Here is a 19,489-nt window from a genome sequence, read left to right on the forward strand (position 1 = left end):
CTGAATAAGTGCTCCAGCCTAGAGGCAGAACACCGCAAGAAGCTCCAGCCCACCAGGCCTGTGGTCGTCAATGAGCTACAACTAGCTCATGGACTGCTGTTTAGGAAGAAGGGAAAGCGGTCCCAGATGATCCTACCAGAAGCACTGAGACCAGTTGCTTACCGGGAGCTCCATAATAACATGGGACATCTAGGTGCAGGCTGTGACCTTGATCTGGCCAGAGACCGATTTTACTGGCCTCATATGCAGCGCAACATTGAACACTACTGCATGAATGCATGTCCCTGCCTCAAAGATCAAAAACCGGCCCAGCACACCAGACAGCTTTTGGGTACTATTGTGATCACAGCACCCTTCGAGGTCAGATCCATTGACTTTGTTCACCTTGAACGGAGCAAGGGAAGATTTGAGTACATCCTTGTGATCGTCGACAATTTCACGAGATTCGCCCAGGCCTATGCCACCAAGGACAAATTCGCCAAAACGGTAGCTGACAAAATCTTTAATGATTTCGTCCTGCGCTTTGGCTATCTGCACCGCATCCACCACGACCAAGGAGGAGAGTTTAAGAATCGCCTCTTCAAACACCTCCAGCCGCTCTACGGGGAAGCCAACTTGAGAATGACACCATACCACCCTCAGGGTAATGGACAGTGTGAGAGACTGAATAGGACCCTACTAGCCATGCTGAGGACCCTCACCGCAGAACAAAAGGCAAAATGGAGAGAATCCCTGCAGAAGGTAGTCCATGCATATAACTGCACAACCAATGCTGCTACAAGATTCTCCCCATTATTTGTGTTGTATGGACGGTCTCCCCGCCTACCAGTTGATGCTACCTTTGGGATGACCCGACAATTAGGATCGGGTGCTGAAGATCACAACCAGTTCGTGAGAAAATGGAAGGCACAAATGGAAGAAGCTTATTCCATCGTAGCCAGACGTTCAGCTAAGTCAACTGAGAGGGGAAGACGGTACCATGACCAGAAAGCCCACAGTTCTGTTCTTCACCCTGGAGACCGAGTGCTTGTGCTCAACGTTGGACGGCACACAGGCCCGAGTAAACTCCTTTCTTACTGGCAAAACCAAGTGTACGTGGTTGTCCGGAGGAAGAGAGAGGACTTACCCGTATACGAATTGAAGGCTGCAAGCAGCAAGTCAAAGCATCGAGTCCTACACCGAAATCTTCTCCTTCCATGTGCTAGCAAGCAGGTTGATGTGAACCCAGAGCCAAGTTTTTCCCTGCCCCAAAGACATACACCGAGATCGGCCCACAGTCCACCTGCACCACACTGCAGCCGCAAGTGAGTGATGACAGCTACGATGAAGAAGAGCCTCTGGTGATCTGCCTCCCCTCCGATCGGAAGGGCGGTAACCCAGGTAACCAGGACAGGAAGACTGTGTTAAATCCCAGTGCCACCCATTTACACTGGATGTACCGATAGCAGACACACCGCCAGCAGATGACCCAATCTGTTATCCATCGTCTGTTAGGTTGGGAGCAGGAGGCGTGACAACCAACCAGGAGAACGACCCAGTAAAGGTGACAATTTAAGTACCGAACCACAAGAGAGCATTACTGACACCGATGAGTCCAGCTCTCAGCTTCTCCATGTACCAGTCACTCCTGAGGTACCCGACCAAGCTGCACAGCAACCCCAGCCACAGCCTGAGCAAATAGCGCCCCTTGGTTGAGGTCGACCAGGCAGAGAACGTCACCCCCCAATGCGATTCCAGTATGCCAGACTTGGGGAACCCTCGTATCAATCCATGGCTCCTCGCATCGCAGCTATTCAAAGTGGTACTGCACCTCCTTCGGGAATGCCAGTGAGTGGAATGCCGTGTGCTGTAGCCCTGCCCAGTTACATGCCCAACCCAACCAGTTACATGTAAGCCCCACCTATGATGCCACCCAGGTGGAGGTGGACCCACTGGCCACAGCAACCAAGTATGGTTCCTCAAGAGTAAGCATTAGATGAGTCAACAGCCAGTAAGATCGTCGAAGAAAATCACTGCGCAGTGTACCTGCGACGGATTCGTCGTCATAAGAAGCATCAACCTCAACGAGCCCAGACGAGATTCATAGCCGTCAGATGAAGATGTTACTGTGCTTGTCATCCAGTTCTAGCCCACTTCGCCCAGGATCTTGGACACCGAGATCAGAAGATGACGGAAAGTGGAATTAGCTACTCTATGAGCCCTGAATCTCAACCAGCTACTCTGTCGAGGAGAAACGACCTAGTAACTGATGAGTGACACGCTCCTGAAATGGACACTGCATAAACTGTTTCTCTGATGAACAGGACTCGATCTAGTAATTATAAGTTTGTAAATGCTGGGGACATTTCTTTTCACAGGGGCGAGTGCAGAATTCATGGAAATTGGTCACCCCTTTTTTTCATTGTTACCCTTCCCCCCTTCTGTTATAGTATTCTGGTCCGGATAATGGATAAGGATAATGGATCAACCCATGTCACTGGGTTGCCACAGGAGCAGGGGTAGGAAGTTGGCAAGGTTCATCGTTCCCCGTGCAATGATCCTACCAGCACATACTACAGTTTTCACATTACATAAGTTTGTCTTTCTTCAGGCACTCCTGACTGTACTTTTATTTTTTCTTACAGGATCATTGACTTAATCATTTTAATGTAACTCCCGCAAGCACCATTCCTGGTTGCCACGCGAGTTTTACACCAACATCCCATCGTTAATGTCTTGTCATAGTAAAACTGGCCATCCCACATAAAAACAGGTAATATGTGATCAGTGGGGTGTACCGGAATGGATTTGAAAGCTGACTTCATATCTACTTTTGAAAGTACACTGTTTGAGCCAAAATGGCAAAGGAGGCAAATCGCATCGTCAGTTGATGCGTAGTGCACAACTGCGTTGGAATCGGGTATACCGACATGGATTGAATCCCCGTCCGGGTAAGACAGGTGGTGAATTGTGCGGAAATGTCCTGTTTGTTTTTTAGTGACTAACCCTATTGGGCTGACGCAAAAATTCGCCAGCAGGACGTGTTGGAATGGTCCTGCAAGTCTATCATGATCAAGTTCAGCTTTGATTTTTGTGCTAAACTTCATTCGGCTGCTCCAGTGCAGATCGTAAATTTCAAAGAAAGTCTTTCTTTTCTCAAACCATCAAAACCTAGCTTAAACCCAAGGGTGAAACCATCCAAAAGATACAAATTTCCAGATCGTATTCTCGTAACAAGGATTGTAATATTATTGTTTTATTTACTGGAGTTGTTGATTTGTCCATGGGTGGGTTGGCCCCGCCCTATGAAGCACCGCCCCTGGATTGGATTTCATGGGTACCGATTGTTGGCCAATTTGGATTGCTGTTGGCCAAATCTGGCCATTGTAGCTTTTGTGAATGATCCCCTTCCTGGTGATCTACTTGAGAAGGATTAAGGCCGTGTTTGCCAGCACAGCGATGCAGAATGATTGCCTGAGCATTTGTAGCATGCATGTTTGAAACCGCACAGCCTGTTGCAGTATTGTCCTCGAATGAACCGAAAGCAAGACTCGGCCCCTGCCCGAGTCCATCCGATACCGCTACCGTATACCCAGCAAGAAATGAGACCGAGGGGTACCCCCCCCCACATGTCCAATCCCTATACACATTCCAGACTATTGTTACTTAACACATCCCCCCAAGATGTCTGAAAGGAATTCCCCAGATTCCTGCGAGACAATGACCAACACAAAGCAGGGGGGGTTCTCTCCGTCTCATACCTTGCTGCATATGTGCTACCGCAACGATGAGCCACACAGCACCGCTGCACGCTAATCTGGCCCCTATTGAAAAGAGGTCAGAGTGCACTCTTCCGGTTTGGGGAACAAAAGAATCTTACATAACACTGCACAATCTGGGCTCTTCTTACAAGGCTGCAGGCCTGGCTGAAAAACTCGGGTGTCAATGAAGGCCACGTGTCAACTTAGAGTTGTCCCCAAAGAGTCCTTCCTTTGTGTTGAAACATCCGTTAAATGATATGAATTTTTGAAGAATTTTGAAAAGTGAACACTGGATGCGTGCACTGGATTTTTCAAAGCACCCGGCAGCAAGTTTTTAATTAATTGGCCTGGGACCAAGCTGAATTAAAAGCATTAAGCCAGCTAAGAAACTCAGGCAACGAGCAGGAACAGTAAAAGGCTTGCAGCATCGCTCCTCAACTGAAAGAACGGAACAGAAGCCTACAAATAGGCCTCATGTATGGAATGAAACGTTCATTCAACCATATTTCATGCTGTAGACCACAGCCCCGCGTATGGACTAGCAATTTCATACTGCCCCTTGAATGACAAATGAACTCCATCGGGACCTAAAGATATGTCACAGTTACGGATGAATCCCTTATGCCTCTAAAGCTTCATGCCCTCATATTCTGCGCTTACCACCTTTAAAAAGGCATTAACTTTGTCAACGTTGCTGCTAAACATTGCACCTTCCTCGGTTGACTTCAAGTACCTAGTCCCAACCTTACTCCAGCGTAAATTTGACACACTACCACAGAGTAAGCGTGAGATGCATCCCGTATCATCTTGGCAGTGCAAAATAGCGCCATCTTCTACCGTGAGGGGATCGCTCAAGGAGCACAAATCGTTTGTGCCGTTCTGAATAATTACAAATGTGGGGAGACTGCGCTGCTATTGATGATAAACTGTCCTGCGTGTCATCGATTTTCCAGCCACCCTTACAAACAAAATCAATCAATACATTTTGTATTCCAAAATTGGGTAAAAACGCGTGGTCAGTTTTGTGTTTTATGGCGTCTCTCGAACGTATGATAAACCGAATGACCAACCACAGAAACTTTGACCTTCAATGTCAACGCAGCTCCACTTATTGTCGCCATTAAATGCAGCATATCTGTGGCGGACACAGGGGACAACTTGCATACTACAGAAAAGGTGAACTCGCCCGGTGAATAACCAATTCTTACAGATTAGTCTTTATTTAATATCTATCATTTTCGTCCGAGAGTTTGTGCACGGTAACCTTTGCCCTTAAACAACGGTGCGGTGATACATCGTTCTGTCGCGTTCGGCCCGGCAGCTGGTCACGTCATATAACCGCTGCACTCACGTATGCGTAAACATGTACTTGGCCGGTTAGATTTTGTCGTGCCATTCGCCAGTTGAGTGCTTGGCGTGATGTCGGCTCTACGTTGAAAGCAAAGACTTATACTAGCTAAATCAAGTATCAAAATCGTTTCGTAAAAGGAACACGTCTGTAAAAGTAACTCTTCTCTGTGAATTTAATGATAAAAGTATGTCAAGAACGAATGCTTGTGCTTGCTCAAAAGGCTAACATTACACATGTACTTCAACTTGTCATTTCGTTTCTCATGTATTGCTGCAGGCTCAGCCCACAACGGCAAGCTTCCCTGCACTAGTCTAATGACTAGCGGTGGTAGCCAAGATCGACAGAAACTGTACGCAAACAACCAATGACATGTCATAATTGTCAGCATGAGAATCACACCATGCACGTTGACATGAATGTTTTTTGCATGTCTTGTGACGTCTTGAATTCAATTGTTTGGCTGGTACTGACAACCACAGTTTGGAATGGGTTCAAGCTGCACGACACTGCATACATGTACAAGCACTGCATGAGTCATAATGGCATGCAAATCTTAACCCAAAATTACATAGATATAGCTATAATATTCCTTGGCAACTATTACTGTAAATGTGTTTTGAATTTTTGCAGTGTTCACCCATTTACAGAAGTGTTTGTGCTTCAAACAGTGTCTACGCTAATGTCAGTTACATGTTGGTCACAGTTAATTACGCATTCGTATTGCGCTATCAGATGATATTATATTTTTTCACATTTTCTACAACCAGAGTAGAACGAAATCAGATGCTGACAGAATTATGGGCATGTTCAAATTGCATGTAACAGATTGCTCAAGGATTGACCGATGGTTAAGATTGCAAATCACATTTTAGAATATATACCGGCCTTATCCTTCATTTTTCATTACTGGAATGTAATGAATTACTCGTAAAAAACATCATTCTGTTTTGTCTGAGATAATTCTCCAGTGTTAAATAAAATCGCTGTGCAGCACCTGGAAAAACCTTTCACCAATGAATGCACACCTTTTTGTAGCATTCCCGGTACAGCCCCATAGCCGATTGCGCCAGCCGCATCAGTGTATAAATGCAACGCTTTGTGAGACAGCCATTGTTCGGAGATAAAGAACGCTTTCCCATTGAAATGACGTAAAACATGAGCCATGCTTGCAAATCCGCCTTCGCTTCCAAATTCAGGCGGATTCGCTGATGGGGCTTTCTAATCCCAATAGTTAGATTGATCAGCCGTCTGAAGAACGCTCGACCGGGTTTCACCACCTTACATGCGAAATTCAGCAACCCTATTAGAGATTGGAGCTCTTTAAGGGTGATTCTGTTTTTCAGGAGTGTGGCTTCAATGACGTTAATGGCTTTGAATATTTTACCTCTGGCAACCGAGCTTCCATGGCCGCTGCGTTCAGCTCGATTCCCGGGAATGTAAGACAAGGGGATGATGCCTCAGTTTTATCAGGCGCAAGAGGAATCCCAACGCTTGCGCACATGCTCTGGAAATTTGCCAGGTCCTTTTCCCGCTGTCAAACGAATGGGAAACGATAAGGAAGTCATCCAGAATATGCACGACAGCAGGAATTTCAAGTTTATGAAGCGCCATCCACTCGACCGCGGAGCTAAACTTTTCGAAGATAGACCAGCTCGACCGGCAACCCATTGGTAGTGTTTTGTCCTAATAAAATAGCCCGTCCCGCTAGAGGCCCAACAAATAATGATCACTGCGATGGACTGGCACGATTTTGAACGCAGATTTAATGTCTACCTTCGAAAGAAAACTGCGAGGCCCCATGCGGCATAATAATGCGATCGCATCGTCGGTTGTCGCGTATTGTACCGAAAACAGCAATCTGGTATCCCATCATTTATTGAACTGCCTTTAGGGTACGATAAATGATGTACGAGGCGAACTTGTCCTGGTTGTTTCTTAGGTACCAGACCAATAAATCCTTGAATGGTGCAATGGCGAATGGCCCGGCAAGCCTACCGCTGGCGAGTTCTGCATTAAATTTAACCCGCACTGCCTCGGGGTGTTCTCGAGCAGATCTAAGATTCCTAGAATTCCTTTCCTGTCTGTGACCATCAAAACCCAATTTAAAACCAAACGTGAAGCCTTCTACGAGACATTTACATATAGCAGGGTCACAGCCATACAACCAACAGTTCAACGCATCTTTATTAACGGGTGTAGGATGCTTGCCCGTGGGGGGATGGTCCCCGTCCCTTTGTCGGCACATTTCTTTGTGGAAGTTTGGACTGCTGTTGGCCAAAATCGGCTGGCGGCGCCTTTGTGAGTGTTCCCCAACCCAGGGACACAAACAGCCACTCCAAACATGGCATAAAGGCTCATTTTTTTAATTCTTCATAAATGCTTCCACATAATTTTGCACGTCCTAAAATTATAGACTGTCCCTGAGGTCGACTTCATCCGACTTCTGGCTAGTCTTCCTGCAATAACTTTTTTCTCAATAAATATGAAGTTAAACCATTTCAACTGATCTACCCAAATCTTTCTTCATGGTCTCCGATTTATTTCATCCCTCTCTTATCGGAGTACCCTCCTTTTTGCACCTAAACAGAGATTTCTCGTTGCACTCCAGCCCCTACTTTCAGACCCCCATAAAAGTCACCTCTGTCTTTGAGTAATTCAGAAACTAACCGGAAGCTACAATGGATTCGGACGACCCGGCTCCACACCATTCGATTCCTGCTCTGCTCTCTTCTCAACCCCCACGAACAATACTGGAAGATACCCCCTTCCCTTGAGTGTGACACTAATGACTACACCACTTCTCAAATATCCTGATATCCCCATTTTATTCACTGGCTTGATGAGTGCAAGCAATAAATGGAGAAATGGACGAGATGCAGGTGGAGATGTGCCTGTGTGGCCAAGCATTGCCTCTGCAGGGCCCGCCCCGGGAGGTAAAAGAGTGTTGTCCCAGGACAGGGTAACGTCCAGATCATGCCTGGGTGCGCCAGTGGATAGTTGCTTGGTAGTATGAGGTGTTCAGGGACGCGGGTGGAGACGTACCTGCGTAGCCCGCCCTTATCTCTGCAGGGGCCTGGGAGGTAACACTAACAGGGTGTTGGCCCGAGGCAGGGTAGCTTCCAAATCAATCCTGTGCGTGTCGGTGGGAAGGCAGCTGAAGGCAGCGGCTCACGTCGTGAGGTGATCGGTGCTATTGGTGGTGGTAGGGAGACCGCCGTTGGACCTCAGTGCTTGGGAGCTGGGCGAGGAAATGTTTGCACCCTGAGTGCAGTGCCATTGTCCTGGGACTGTCCTTGGACTGAACAGGGAATGGTTCTTCAAGCAGGTGTTAGTGCGGAATCAACAAGTATGCAGTGGTGCAATACCACTCGATCATCTGCAGACTGACCCATGTTAGTTTAAAGGAGAGAGTGAGGCCGCGGAATGAACGCCGCACTACCTCGCTAGCCCCAACAGTCCCAGGGTCACCCTGTTAACCCTATATAAGGAAGATGGGGGACCGCGGAACGAATCATCACACTCCCTCGCGGATCCCCATGATCCTGGATCGCCCTGTTGACCCTATGTAGAGTACTCGGTGTTAGAGCAACGTAGAGTCAACGTGGAGCCTATGAAAATGCACACAAAGAAAGAGAGAAGAAAATACCACCACCAAAAAACAAAACAAAACAAAACAAAACAAAAACAAAAAATACAAAACAACGACCAGGAAATAAGGAATGTCATTTATTACATTACATTATGGTTGATCAAATTAAACACAGGAACGTGTAGCAGAACAGAAAACTCAAAAATTTGAAGATGTCAAATTTGACATGTCCGTTAAGAATCACGCTAAGGAAAAGAAGGACAAACATGGTGGAGGTGCTGCTCTGCATCATGGGTCTATAGAGGGTCGACTTCGGTTGATCAAGTTTTAGCGAATAGAATCGAACGCAAAGGAATTTGCGTATTTAGTGACTGTTTGGGTAGGTTGAGTGCAGTGGACGCATTTTTTTAAATAAAGAGTACACAGGGTGAGTAACAAGTATTGAATTTTGTATCTCAGTATGTATTTACTATTCATGTAAATTCATTCATCAAATTTTTGTTTTAACTTTATTTACTCCAAGTTATAAAGGTAAGGACAAACTACTGAAAAAATTAGGTCTTTTGTTGTACTACCATGTCTAAAGCAGAACATTCCAAACCTTCAACATACGATGGTTTATTACTCCAAAGATTAACAATTTACTTACTTTAAAAGGCTCTAAATTTCCATTACAAAATCATTCCTATGTCGGTACCATTATTTCCTGACCTATATCTTGATGACTGCTTTTTAATTGGAAGGGTGTATTTCATTCCAGTGGGTTGACATAAAGGGCCATTATTAATCTGCAATCTGTGATTCAGCATTGAAAACTTTTTTTGACTTTTTCTCTTTCCCACTTCATGGACATATTTTAGTTAATTTACTGATTAGCATTCTAAAATTTTCATTCGAAATGATACTCATTCTTACTTTTGGTAGAATCTATGATATATGTAATGCAAACAAGCAGCTGAAATATCTGTGTACTTCATCTTCTCAAGGGCAATTTGATACAAATGTCATTCCCTGTTTCAAATTTTGTTTTTCAGGGGAAATGGTGATGTTCAGCACTGCTGTGATATTGGAAACAACCAATTAACAGATGACATAGTACAGTGTTCTCCACAACGGAAAATTTTGGCAGCGCAGTAGACATAAATGCGAGTGCGGTTTTCTCAATGATCAGTTGACTGTGAAAGGGTAAAAGAAATATGTTCAGGCAAATATAGGTTTACAATTTCAAGCTCACGTCATAAAAATGAAGCAACCCCTCCATCGGAGCAGAGCGTGGGGGCCGCTCAGGCATGGCACAATCCTTCCATCGGTGCCCGTGCACACTCTGCAAAGCAATGTCACATGCACTGCGTGGGCACATGTACACGCTTGCACAATAGAATGTACAGTACATGTACAAAAAATATTCGATGGTTTTTGGCAGCCAAATTTTTGGATGGTTAGGCAGCCAATGATCACCATGGGAATGAGGGTTGGGCATAAAGCAGTCAAGTTGTCAAACGCTACGTCACATATAGACTCGTGCTGCACTCAGCTCTTGATGTTCCTTGTCATTGTCAGTACATCATAAGCGTCTTCGGTAAACTCAAACTCGATCCACAAACTGCGGTAAACCTCTTTTTTATTAAATCTTGAGAAAGTAGACATTCGGGGAAAAATGCACTACTCAAAAAAATAGCAGGGCGGCACAAGTTTTAGCCAGGCGGCAAAATTTTAGCGGGCCGGCTCGAAATTTTGGCAGGGCAGTCCACACTGCTAAAACAGCCCGTGGAGAACACTGTAGTTCATCTTTACTATACACATGAATCTGTACATGCAGGATTACTTTTTATAAGCCAACTTACGTGGGGTTTTATTCTATATTAATCCCTGAAAAGGAAGCTGAAAGTTTAAGTCTGTTATCACGGCAGCATGTTTTACTTTAATTTTACTTTATCCTAGCCAAGTACAATTCATTTCAAGCCGCTATATTAGATGTACACTTCCAACAAAGAATTCACACTAGAAACTAGGACCTAACTTACTACTACCATTACGCCAAGATAAGACAAATTGCAAAAATCCCTACCAATACGTGAGTCTGTCACCCATAGAATTGTCCTAGACTGACTCATGCCGACTTTTTTTAAGGTGACCCTATTTCATATGGGAAGGTTTGTTTAGTTAGGCCGAGAATCCAAAAAAAAAAAAAATACCTCCTGAAAGCAAATACCTAATAACTTGAAATGACAGAAAGTCAATGCAATTGACCATTCTTATTTTCAAAACACATCAAAATAGTTTGGGGCATTACAACAAACCTGTGAGAGAAATTAACAAACTTAAAAAAGAACTCAAATGACTGAAATGTTTTAATATTTTTGAAAATAACTGAGGAATTGAACACTTTAAAAAAACAACCTAAGAAATCGAAACTCTGTGTAATATTGTTGAATTTAATCCTAGTACTTTGGGTCTAAAGAACTATACCCTATTTTGAAAAAAATCCCAAAAAAGTCACTCCATGATTGTGGCAGCAGATATCTGCCAGATCTCCAGTCAAACTGCATGTTGTTACTGAGAAGCCATGTAGGCAATCAAATCCACTACTCGGCAGCTGTATCCATACTCATTGTCATACCTATTGAGAAAAAAACAAATGTCAGAACATGAGAACTTTTTGTCAAATCAAACCGAAAATGTACGTATTGTACACGTATTACTTGCTCCATCCAAAGGATGGCTGGAGCTCTGATGTTACAAATACATCTTCCACAAAACCACAAACAACATTTGGGTTACTAGAATCAAATAAGGACAAATTTTAAATAAAATATATTAAAAACCCTACTTAATAAAACTAAAAATTACAAGAACTGAAATAGTCTGATAAATCTAAAAATACTATCTATTAAACCTGTCTACCATTGAGAGGAAAGTCAAATACTGACAATTCTAAGAAAACAATGAACTATTTTATATGAATTCCAGGAAAAAGTCTCTCTAAGGCCTTGGACTCTATTCTTATTAACCCTCATGATATTGCTGAACGAAGTATAAGACTTGAACAATTCAAGAATTCTCAACTCTTTTAGTCTTCAAACCTTTAAGTTATGATGAAATCCTGCAGTGTACACAAGATTAATACACAAGTATGGGAAATGACGAATTAACTGCTCAAACAAAAACACTGGGGGGCTCGAAGGGATGACCCGCAAAGAGCTGAAGGACAGAAGACAGGCCCCAGGAGGCAATGAGCTGTTTTGAGGGGGACACTCAATGAACATACCGTAAAGGAAGTGTTTGAGGGCATGGTTGACTGATAGAGCCGACCAGGAAACCACTATGAATACCGAGTGCAGAACGGTAGTTGCGTATGGTTGCTACTTGCAGTCCTTTTTTTCTTTTCAATTTTCATGCTCATGTGCAATATATTATCTTCTGGGAGACCTGGTAAACTGTGTAATGTTGTAATGCATGTATTTTTGTATGATACTATTACTGTTGCTTAGTTGATTTTTTTTTAGCATTTGTGTTGTTTGCATGTTTGTTTTCACTGTTGTTCTTATTGTGGACGATGTGGTTGTTGCTGTTGATGCTTTTGTTGTTCCGTTGTTTTTTAGTACATTTGTGTGTGCTTTTTTCAGTCAGGGTAGGTGCTCACTTAAACGAGACAGGGATTCATTACTACCCTGTGTTTGTTTTCGTGGGTTGTTGGGTGTTGGTGTCTTGTTTGTTTGTAGGGTCTTTGTCTGATTGGTTGTTTGTTGGTTTGTCTGTTTGTTGGTTGTGGGTTTTGGTTTTTTTTTACGGTTATATAATACGTTGTTTGTTCCTTTTCTGTTTTTCTGTTCGCTATCCTTTTTGTTTTGTATTGTTTTGTTTTTGGTCTGTTTGCAGCACCAGGAGAGCAACTCGATAGTAATTAAGTTTGCTTTTTTGCAATCATACAGGGGTGTTACATGTGTTTTGTATCTTTGTGGGTGTGGTGTTGTTGCTTGTGCTGCTGTTTTTAAGTTTGAGTGTTGCTGTATTTTGTGTGTGTTTGTTTGTCTTTTTAATGGTGTAGATTCTTAATTAAAACTATATTTCTGAGCCTACATTTTATTTTTAATTTTGTAAACTGTAAATTTTCTGTGTTTTAATCCTGCAAATAAATAAATGAAACACAAGAAAATATTGGCTACTGTAGGTAAAGATGCCTCAGTAGGAGCTAAACCTTGTCCTTCACAATATGAAGTAAAATGCTTTTCTTATGCTGTTGTAGACTTTGCAAGTTGATTGGTGTCAACTGCCTGCGGCCATTTGCGCAGCATAAATAGAAAGGCCTGCTGCGTGGAATGATAGTTGGACAATGGCTAGCATGTCAGGTGAAGATCCCATGGTTGTTGGACACTGGACTTTGGTTGGTGGAGAAGGTCAGGTCTGAGTGGAAGGACTGGAAGGTCTTGCACTAACTGACGGATCAACCGGAACAGAGCGACAAGAAGAACATGGCAACACTCCTGTTCCATCTTGGACAACACTGCAAGGATTAGGGGTATTGGACAGAAGGCGTTGGCAAGTATCCCTTCCCAGCTGATACAGAGGGCATCTGTCGCCCAGGCTTGTGGGTGGGAGAATATGTAGCAGAACACCGGTAGCTGAGTGTTTTCTGTCAAGGCTAAGAGGTCAATATGTTGTTGTCAAGTGCCTTGAAGATTGACTTAGCCATGTTCCCGTGCAGAGTCCACTGTTTGGTGGATCCTTCATCAAGAAAGGGCATTGCAATGGACCTGCTGGCTTCTGGGATATGGTCTGTCTGCATTTGCCTTGTCAGGAGACAAAGGCATGGCGAATGCATGCCTCTTTGGTTATTTATATATGCGATCACTAGTGAGTTGTCCAGTTGAATCAGGACACGTTTGCACGTGACAGTTGTGCAAAAAGGGATGTAGCACACCAAAGAGTGCCTGGAATTCCAGAATTATAATGTGACTTCCTATTCTTCCTAAAACCGAGGTTCCCAATTCCCTGAGACCTGGAAGTTGAGACGCATTGGTACTTATCACCTGTGGATCCATCTTTGGGAAGGAGAGGCCGCAATCAGCTGTAGAGGTCGAGATGTTCCGTATCAGCCACAAGCGAAGAGGTGGACAGATGAAGTCCATAATGGGACCTGGAAGGTTGGTTGGGTCCCATTTGGATTGGAAGTACACCAGCTGGTGGAGCTGGAAGGGCCTTAGGCGCAACGTCTACTGCTGGCCTATTTCTCTACAGGCCAGAACCTTTCTGGCCGGTAGCTTCTAATCCCCCTTTTTCCTGTGTTTAAGGGCACTACCGCCTGGAGATTCTTTGTGTTGCTGCTTTCTAGTAGAAGTTAACTGCTGATGAAGAACACTATGGGTTTCTTTAATCGGCTTAATCCTACCCAGCCAAACAATGCGCCTTTGCGACCTATTGCAGACAAAGGCCTGGCATCTACTTCAGGCGGAGTGTTACGGCTGAGTGGTCTTCCAAAAAATGTCTTAACTGGCGCAGCTTTGTATTTACTGTGATCAAGAAATGTCTCAATAGGAATTTAACTTTGATCTTCAACAGATTTCGAAATTTACTTTTAAGAGTAGAGCTTTTGAAATTTGAAATATTATAATTATCAACTCATGGTCAACAAGAATACACCACACTGGAAGACGAAGGACCCTTACAAGTCATTTGGGCCAAAATCACTTGATGGGGTTGTTCAGACAACGGTGCAGAGCATAATGGTGAATTTTACCTTTTTGGACCTAATATAAGTACAAAGCATGAAATGTCACCAAACTTGATGCAAGATGTCGCGACACCACTCTCCACCGTATACCGGAAGGCGAAAGACCCCTCATGCATGATCATGTAGATTTCAACGTTTCATGGGCCAAAATCACTTTTTGCGGTTTTACAGTCTGTTTACAGTATTCTTGAAAAGAATGTACAGTTTTTAAGAATAGAAAGTGTGGACATTCTTCAAAAGTGACTTCATACATGAACAAAAAACACTTGACATTAAATTACAACGTCAAACACCGTAACAAATGCGCTCAACAATAAAGCAGATTGTTTTAGACATTCAATACGGTTAACACTCAAATGTTTAGATTTGACCCGGTAACGTTTTCTGTTGAGATTAGCGATTTTTAATTGAAGCGAACAGCTCCTTCTGCTGCACTATATATGTTTTTAATGTGTCTCCTTCATTTTTACATACCTTTTGAATTTTTAGTTTCATATTTACATAGGCAGTTGATATTAACCCGCCAACGGCAAAAATTCCGTAAAGGTATTCTGCCGGTAGTCCTTTCTAATTGGTCCAAATCCATGACGTATTTATTGCCGGCAACGAAATGCCTGAACTATTTTACCGGTCTAATGCCTACGCTGCAGGCATAACGCTGAAGGCATTTCGTTGCTGGCAATAAAAACGTCATGGATTTGGACCAATCAGAAAGAATCACCGGCAGAATACCTTCACAGAATTTTTGCCGTTGCCGGTTTAATATCCATCTGCCTTTTACATATCCCTTTCATTTTAGTTTTATTTCACCTTTTTTCTATTTAAATTTAGATATTTACTCTAATGGTAACGTATAATTTTTATTATTTTATCCTTTTTCTTTGTGCATTTATTTTAAAATTTAATGTAGCAACTTTACTTTTGATCAACCCCTTCACGCCGGAAAGCGTCAAGAGCCGCGCCTGGAGAAAAGTCTAACCGGGAGGCGGCTGTAGCCGCATACCACACATGTAACTTTTATTCAGTGTACACCTGTAATTTCTGGGACCTTTGCATTGAATGGAAATCTGGGGCAACCTTAGCTGAAATAAATAAATTATACAAGTTGGGGCTGGGCATTGATGCTGGGCATGCATGGACTACTGGGAAGCGGGCACACGAGCCACGGTGCCCACTAAAAGCAAGCATAGACCGTGTGAACTTAGCGGGCGCTGCACTCTCCGCTGTGACCGAGCGTCCTTGGGTAGTTGGTGTTGTCGCGTGGGCAAGGCAAGTGCTTCATACCCCAGCAGGGTTCAGGACTACACAGAGCCAGGCTGTGTGCAGTGTGTGACCCAGCAATCTTGGCAGATAGGCCTGGTGGCCAATCTAGGCGTCTGCGGTTGCCATTAGCAAAATTGGGAAAATAAACCCGGTAGCCAGGTAGGTTGCGGTAAAATCTCTGTTGTTAAACAACTCTTTAAAACAACTTCAGCAATCACAATTCATGTAAAATTTTGCAAAACAGATTTAGAAACTTACATGTGATACTTCCCAGATGAATGAGATGATATTCCAAATGCATGTAATTTCCAAACGGAAGAATTTCCTTTTGATGACTGAGGGAATTCAAAGAATGAGCATGTACTTCCAATGTTGTAAACGTAATCTTCATTTGCAGAGACAGCAAACTGTAAGTTCTCAAATCAGTTACTCGGAAAAGTTACTTGGTGGTGGTGTAAAAGCTCCCCAGCTCCGTACAGTCATTTAATGTATTTCTGCAACTAACATATATATATAAATCCATGGACCGTGCTATACATTGATGATATCGACTGCATGTCTGTGTGTAACTTCATGTAAAGCATGTACTGTGGCTGTGCACCCAGCCGAGGAGTTACTCAATGGCTTAATTGGGAGAGGAATGAAGCTTTCATGTACATGCAAATATACATAGTCAGCAAAAACTCGACAGATGATGGATTCATCTCAAAGCATCAGTAAAGCCTTTTTGTTCTTCTGTACAATGTGAACAATAGTGGAGGGAGGGTCGTTTAAGTCGGAGAAACAACTCAAATTCGATTCGAATGGGCGAGGACGTTTTTGCAGTGACAGCAATGGCATCACTGACAATTGCTGCCAGCTTGGGCTACACGTTGGGTCCAGTGGTCCCTTGGGTTTCAACATACCTGGCTACGCCATCAACCATTTCTTGATATCAGCCGTTTCCCGAGTCTGCATCATGGTGCTGTGCACCTGAATCATCCTCATATTTCTCTCCCTCCTCCTTGGAATCCAGTTCATCATAAAAAAGGACAGGCTCAAGTGTAGGCTGCCTCTGATCATGGCTTATATTCGGTACTGAAAAAGAGGTCTTTTTGCCAATCTGCCCATTGTCTGGTGTGCTATCTTCCGAGTCCAAAACCTCATGAATACAGGGTGGTTCAAAAAAAGGTAATCCAACTTTAAGGGGTTAACACGACAACACGATATACCTTTCAGCAAGGATCATGGTATCACTTAAAGTAGAGATCATGACTGTTAAATGACAGGAAGGTTCCTTGTCCGGTGCTAGCACTATGAATCTCAACACCGTGAAAATATAGTTTACACTTAATTCACCGTGAAACTTTCTTACATGGCAAAGTAAGCCTTTTTTCACGGTGCAAAATGAGCCTGCTTGGCGGGGAATTAGTTCATTGTAGTTTCACGGTGTTTTTACATGAGCTTCCGGGAGGCGAGGCACTCTATTATTATACGTAACGGTTTGGCTGATCCAGCTTCCCACCCGTGGAGGTGCTACAACCCACAAATTAACAGTCTAATTGACGACCGGATTAGTGTGACTGACAGCCTCATCAGATTCTGTAAAAATCAACACATAAAAACCGCATCGCAAGGCCGCCGCGCTGCGACTTGCCGGCCGGCCGGCTGGCCTGGCCCACCAATAGATGTTTTTGCGATCACACACAGTGCAGACCACACTATCCATGCAGTGCCATCGCGAGCACATGCTCACCATGGTGAGCCGCTCTTGCGAAGCTTTCCTGGGGTAATTATTTTCGCACTTTTTCTTTAATCTCGTGGTGTAGTTTGGGACACAATAATTAACACTGAGATATTACATGTAGTATTTTGTTACCTAAATTTCTCTTTCTACCGTTAAATAAAATCAGCCGCTTAAATTGTATGTGCGTCTTCGTTTAGCAAATCCAGTCTTTTTTGCCGATTGCGTTCGCGGTGTGATGTATCGGATCTATTTTCAGTTGGGTTTTTTAATGACATGTCACTTTCTGTGATCACATGGTTATTGGGAAAATCAGCGATTAGACTGTCCATGAATGGGCATGCAGTAGCAGTCAGGGTGTCGTGGTGGATGTAGATGCAGGTGATGTCCAAATCACACAGCTGTAAGCCGCGGCCGCCAGAATAGATCGGTGTGTCATTTCATACTTTAGCCAAGTGATTCGGACATGGCCAAAATCTTGCACATACATGCAGTATATGTATTGTACGTGTCACTGTGATTCATCGAATGCGCAGAGGAATTTTTGCTTAATTTTACACGCGCTGCCACTGCTTGAAAAAGTTCTCAGGATCTTGAAAAGCAGAGACCCAACTTTATATAAAATGTCGTAAGCACACATTGGATCACATACTGCCCCACAAAGGTCCCACATTCAAGTTTACACAAATTAAGAGGGAAATGATGTTTTGGTCTACTTGATCCTTTCCAACCAAAGACGTTTTCAAACAATGTACACGTACAACACCACAGCACTTAATTCACATGGTTTCTTTCATTTATATGCATGAACATTACACACTGGAACATTAGTGTACGTTGGTGTTTAATAAACAAAACCGTCCATTCTTGAAAGCTGCAAATCTTGGTGAAATATTTTTTCCGAATTAACAAGGTCTTGAGTGCCATTTTATTTCTTCCGAGTGATTTGTCAGGCTGTAACACTGCCAGGGCTGATACTTGTGATAGGAATATGTAGTGACCGACTGGCCAGGGACTACTGAAAGTTGCTGAAAAAATTATATCTGACAAGATACAAATCACAATTGTATACTGCAATGGGGGATTGTCGTTCATGACACCCAGCACATGTTTACGGGTGTAAATATGATTATGCGAGTGAAAAAAAAAGTCTGTCGAAAAATGGTAACAATATCCAGCATTCGCTGGAGAAAGTGTTTGAGAAAATTTGGGGAAAACAACGCAACGTACGTGGAAAGTTTCCTGTTCCCTTTATCCCCTCAGGCCACAGCAGACCTAAGATAGGAGCCTTTCAATCAAAAATTAATCAAAGACACGAAAGCAAAATGAAAGCACTGGGGCGGGGAAGGAATGTACAAGCGTGGACTGCCGTGACTACAAAAGAATAAGTGCATGTACCGACAAACGCGTGCTTGAATGACACGTACATGTGCTGTGGTTGTGTGCATCTCCATGTTGTGTGCCTGAACAAACACAAGCAGGGCACCCCAAAATCTCTCTGACAAAATGCACAAGAACGGGCACAAGTTTCGTTTTTGGACTCACCAGATTTATTAGTCATTTAAGAATTTGATGTTTTGGATCATTTCTAACACTGTTGCATAACAGGTTTTGCACCACACGGTTCTTCCATCCTTGCGATTTCATGATCTTGTCTTCAGCGCAATCTGCTGCATGATTCATCTAGCAGTTGTCTTTTAACTGGTTCTGGGTATGCTATTGGTACATTTCTGGTGATGAGTACCTGTATACTATGCCGTTAGTGCATGTAATTAAAACAGTGAAGGGAAACATGGTCAAAAGGTTGTGTGTGTGAGCGGCCGTATCTCGTGCAATGTTGTTCATGTCATTTCATTCGTAACGTCGGGGGTATTAATTATAATGCCGATACCGAGCAGCAACTGGCAAGTGCCGCAGAGTGGAAGAAACTGAAGTTTATATTTCAATACCATTTTCCAAGAACTTTCTAAGCATTGTTGGGCTTTTTGACGCGGTTTTGTTGGAAGTGCTGAATATGATGGACTTTTTTGATGCGGGGCCAAAATTTCATGAAACCTTTAGCAGCCTTACGGTCGTTACGCCCAAGACGATA

At 43.4% G+C, this 19,489-nt stretch overlaps 1 protein-coding gene across 3 annotated transcripts in view; it reads right to left on the reverse strand.

The window, feature by feature from the left end:
• Positions 1-9,121: 9,121 nt before the first annotated feature.
• The window catches only part of LOC110985127 (glyceraldehyde-3-phosphate dehydrogenase-like), a 135,022-nt gene continuing 124,654 nt past the window's right edge, over positions 9,122-19,489 (reverse strand). For all 3 annotated transcript variants that reach the window (XM_087147469.1, XM_087147470.1, XM_022245923.2), the window contains exon 10: positions 9,122-11,300. In XM_087147469.1, coding sequence (XP_087003595.1) covers positions 11,234-11,300 — 67 coding nt within the window. In that variant the 3' untranslated portion in view covers positions 9,122-11,233. The remainder of the gene's footprint in view (positions 11,301-19,489) is intronic.

This window comes from Acanthaster planci, linkage group LG16 (assembly GCF_054643075.1).
Source record: "Acanthaster planci isolate LZ-2023a linkage group LG16, COTS_SCS, whole genome shotgun sequence".
In the NCBI taxonomy this organism is placed as follows: domain Eukaryota; kingdom Metazoa; phylum Echinodermata; class Asteroidea; order Valvatida; family Acanthasteridae; genus Acanthaster; species Acanthaster planci.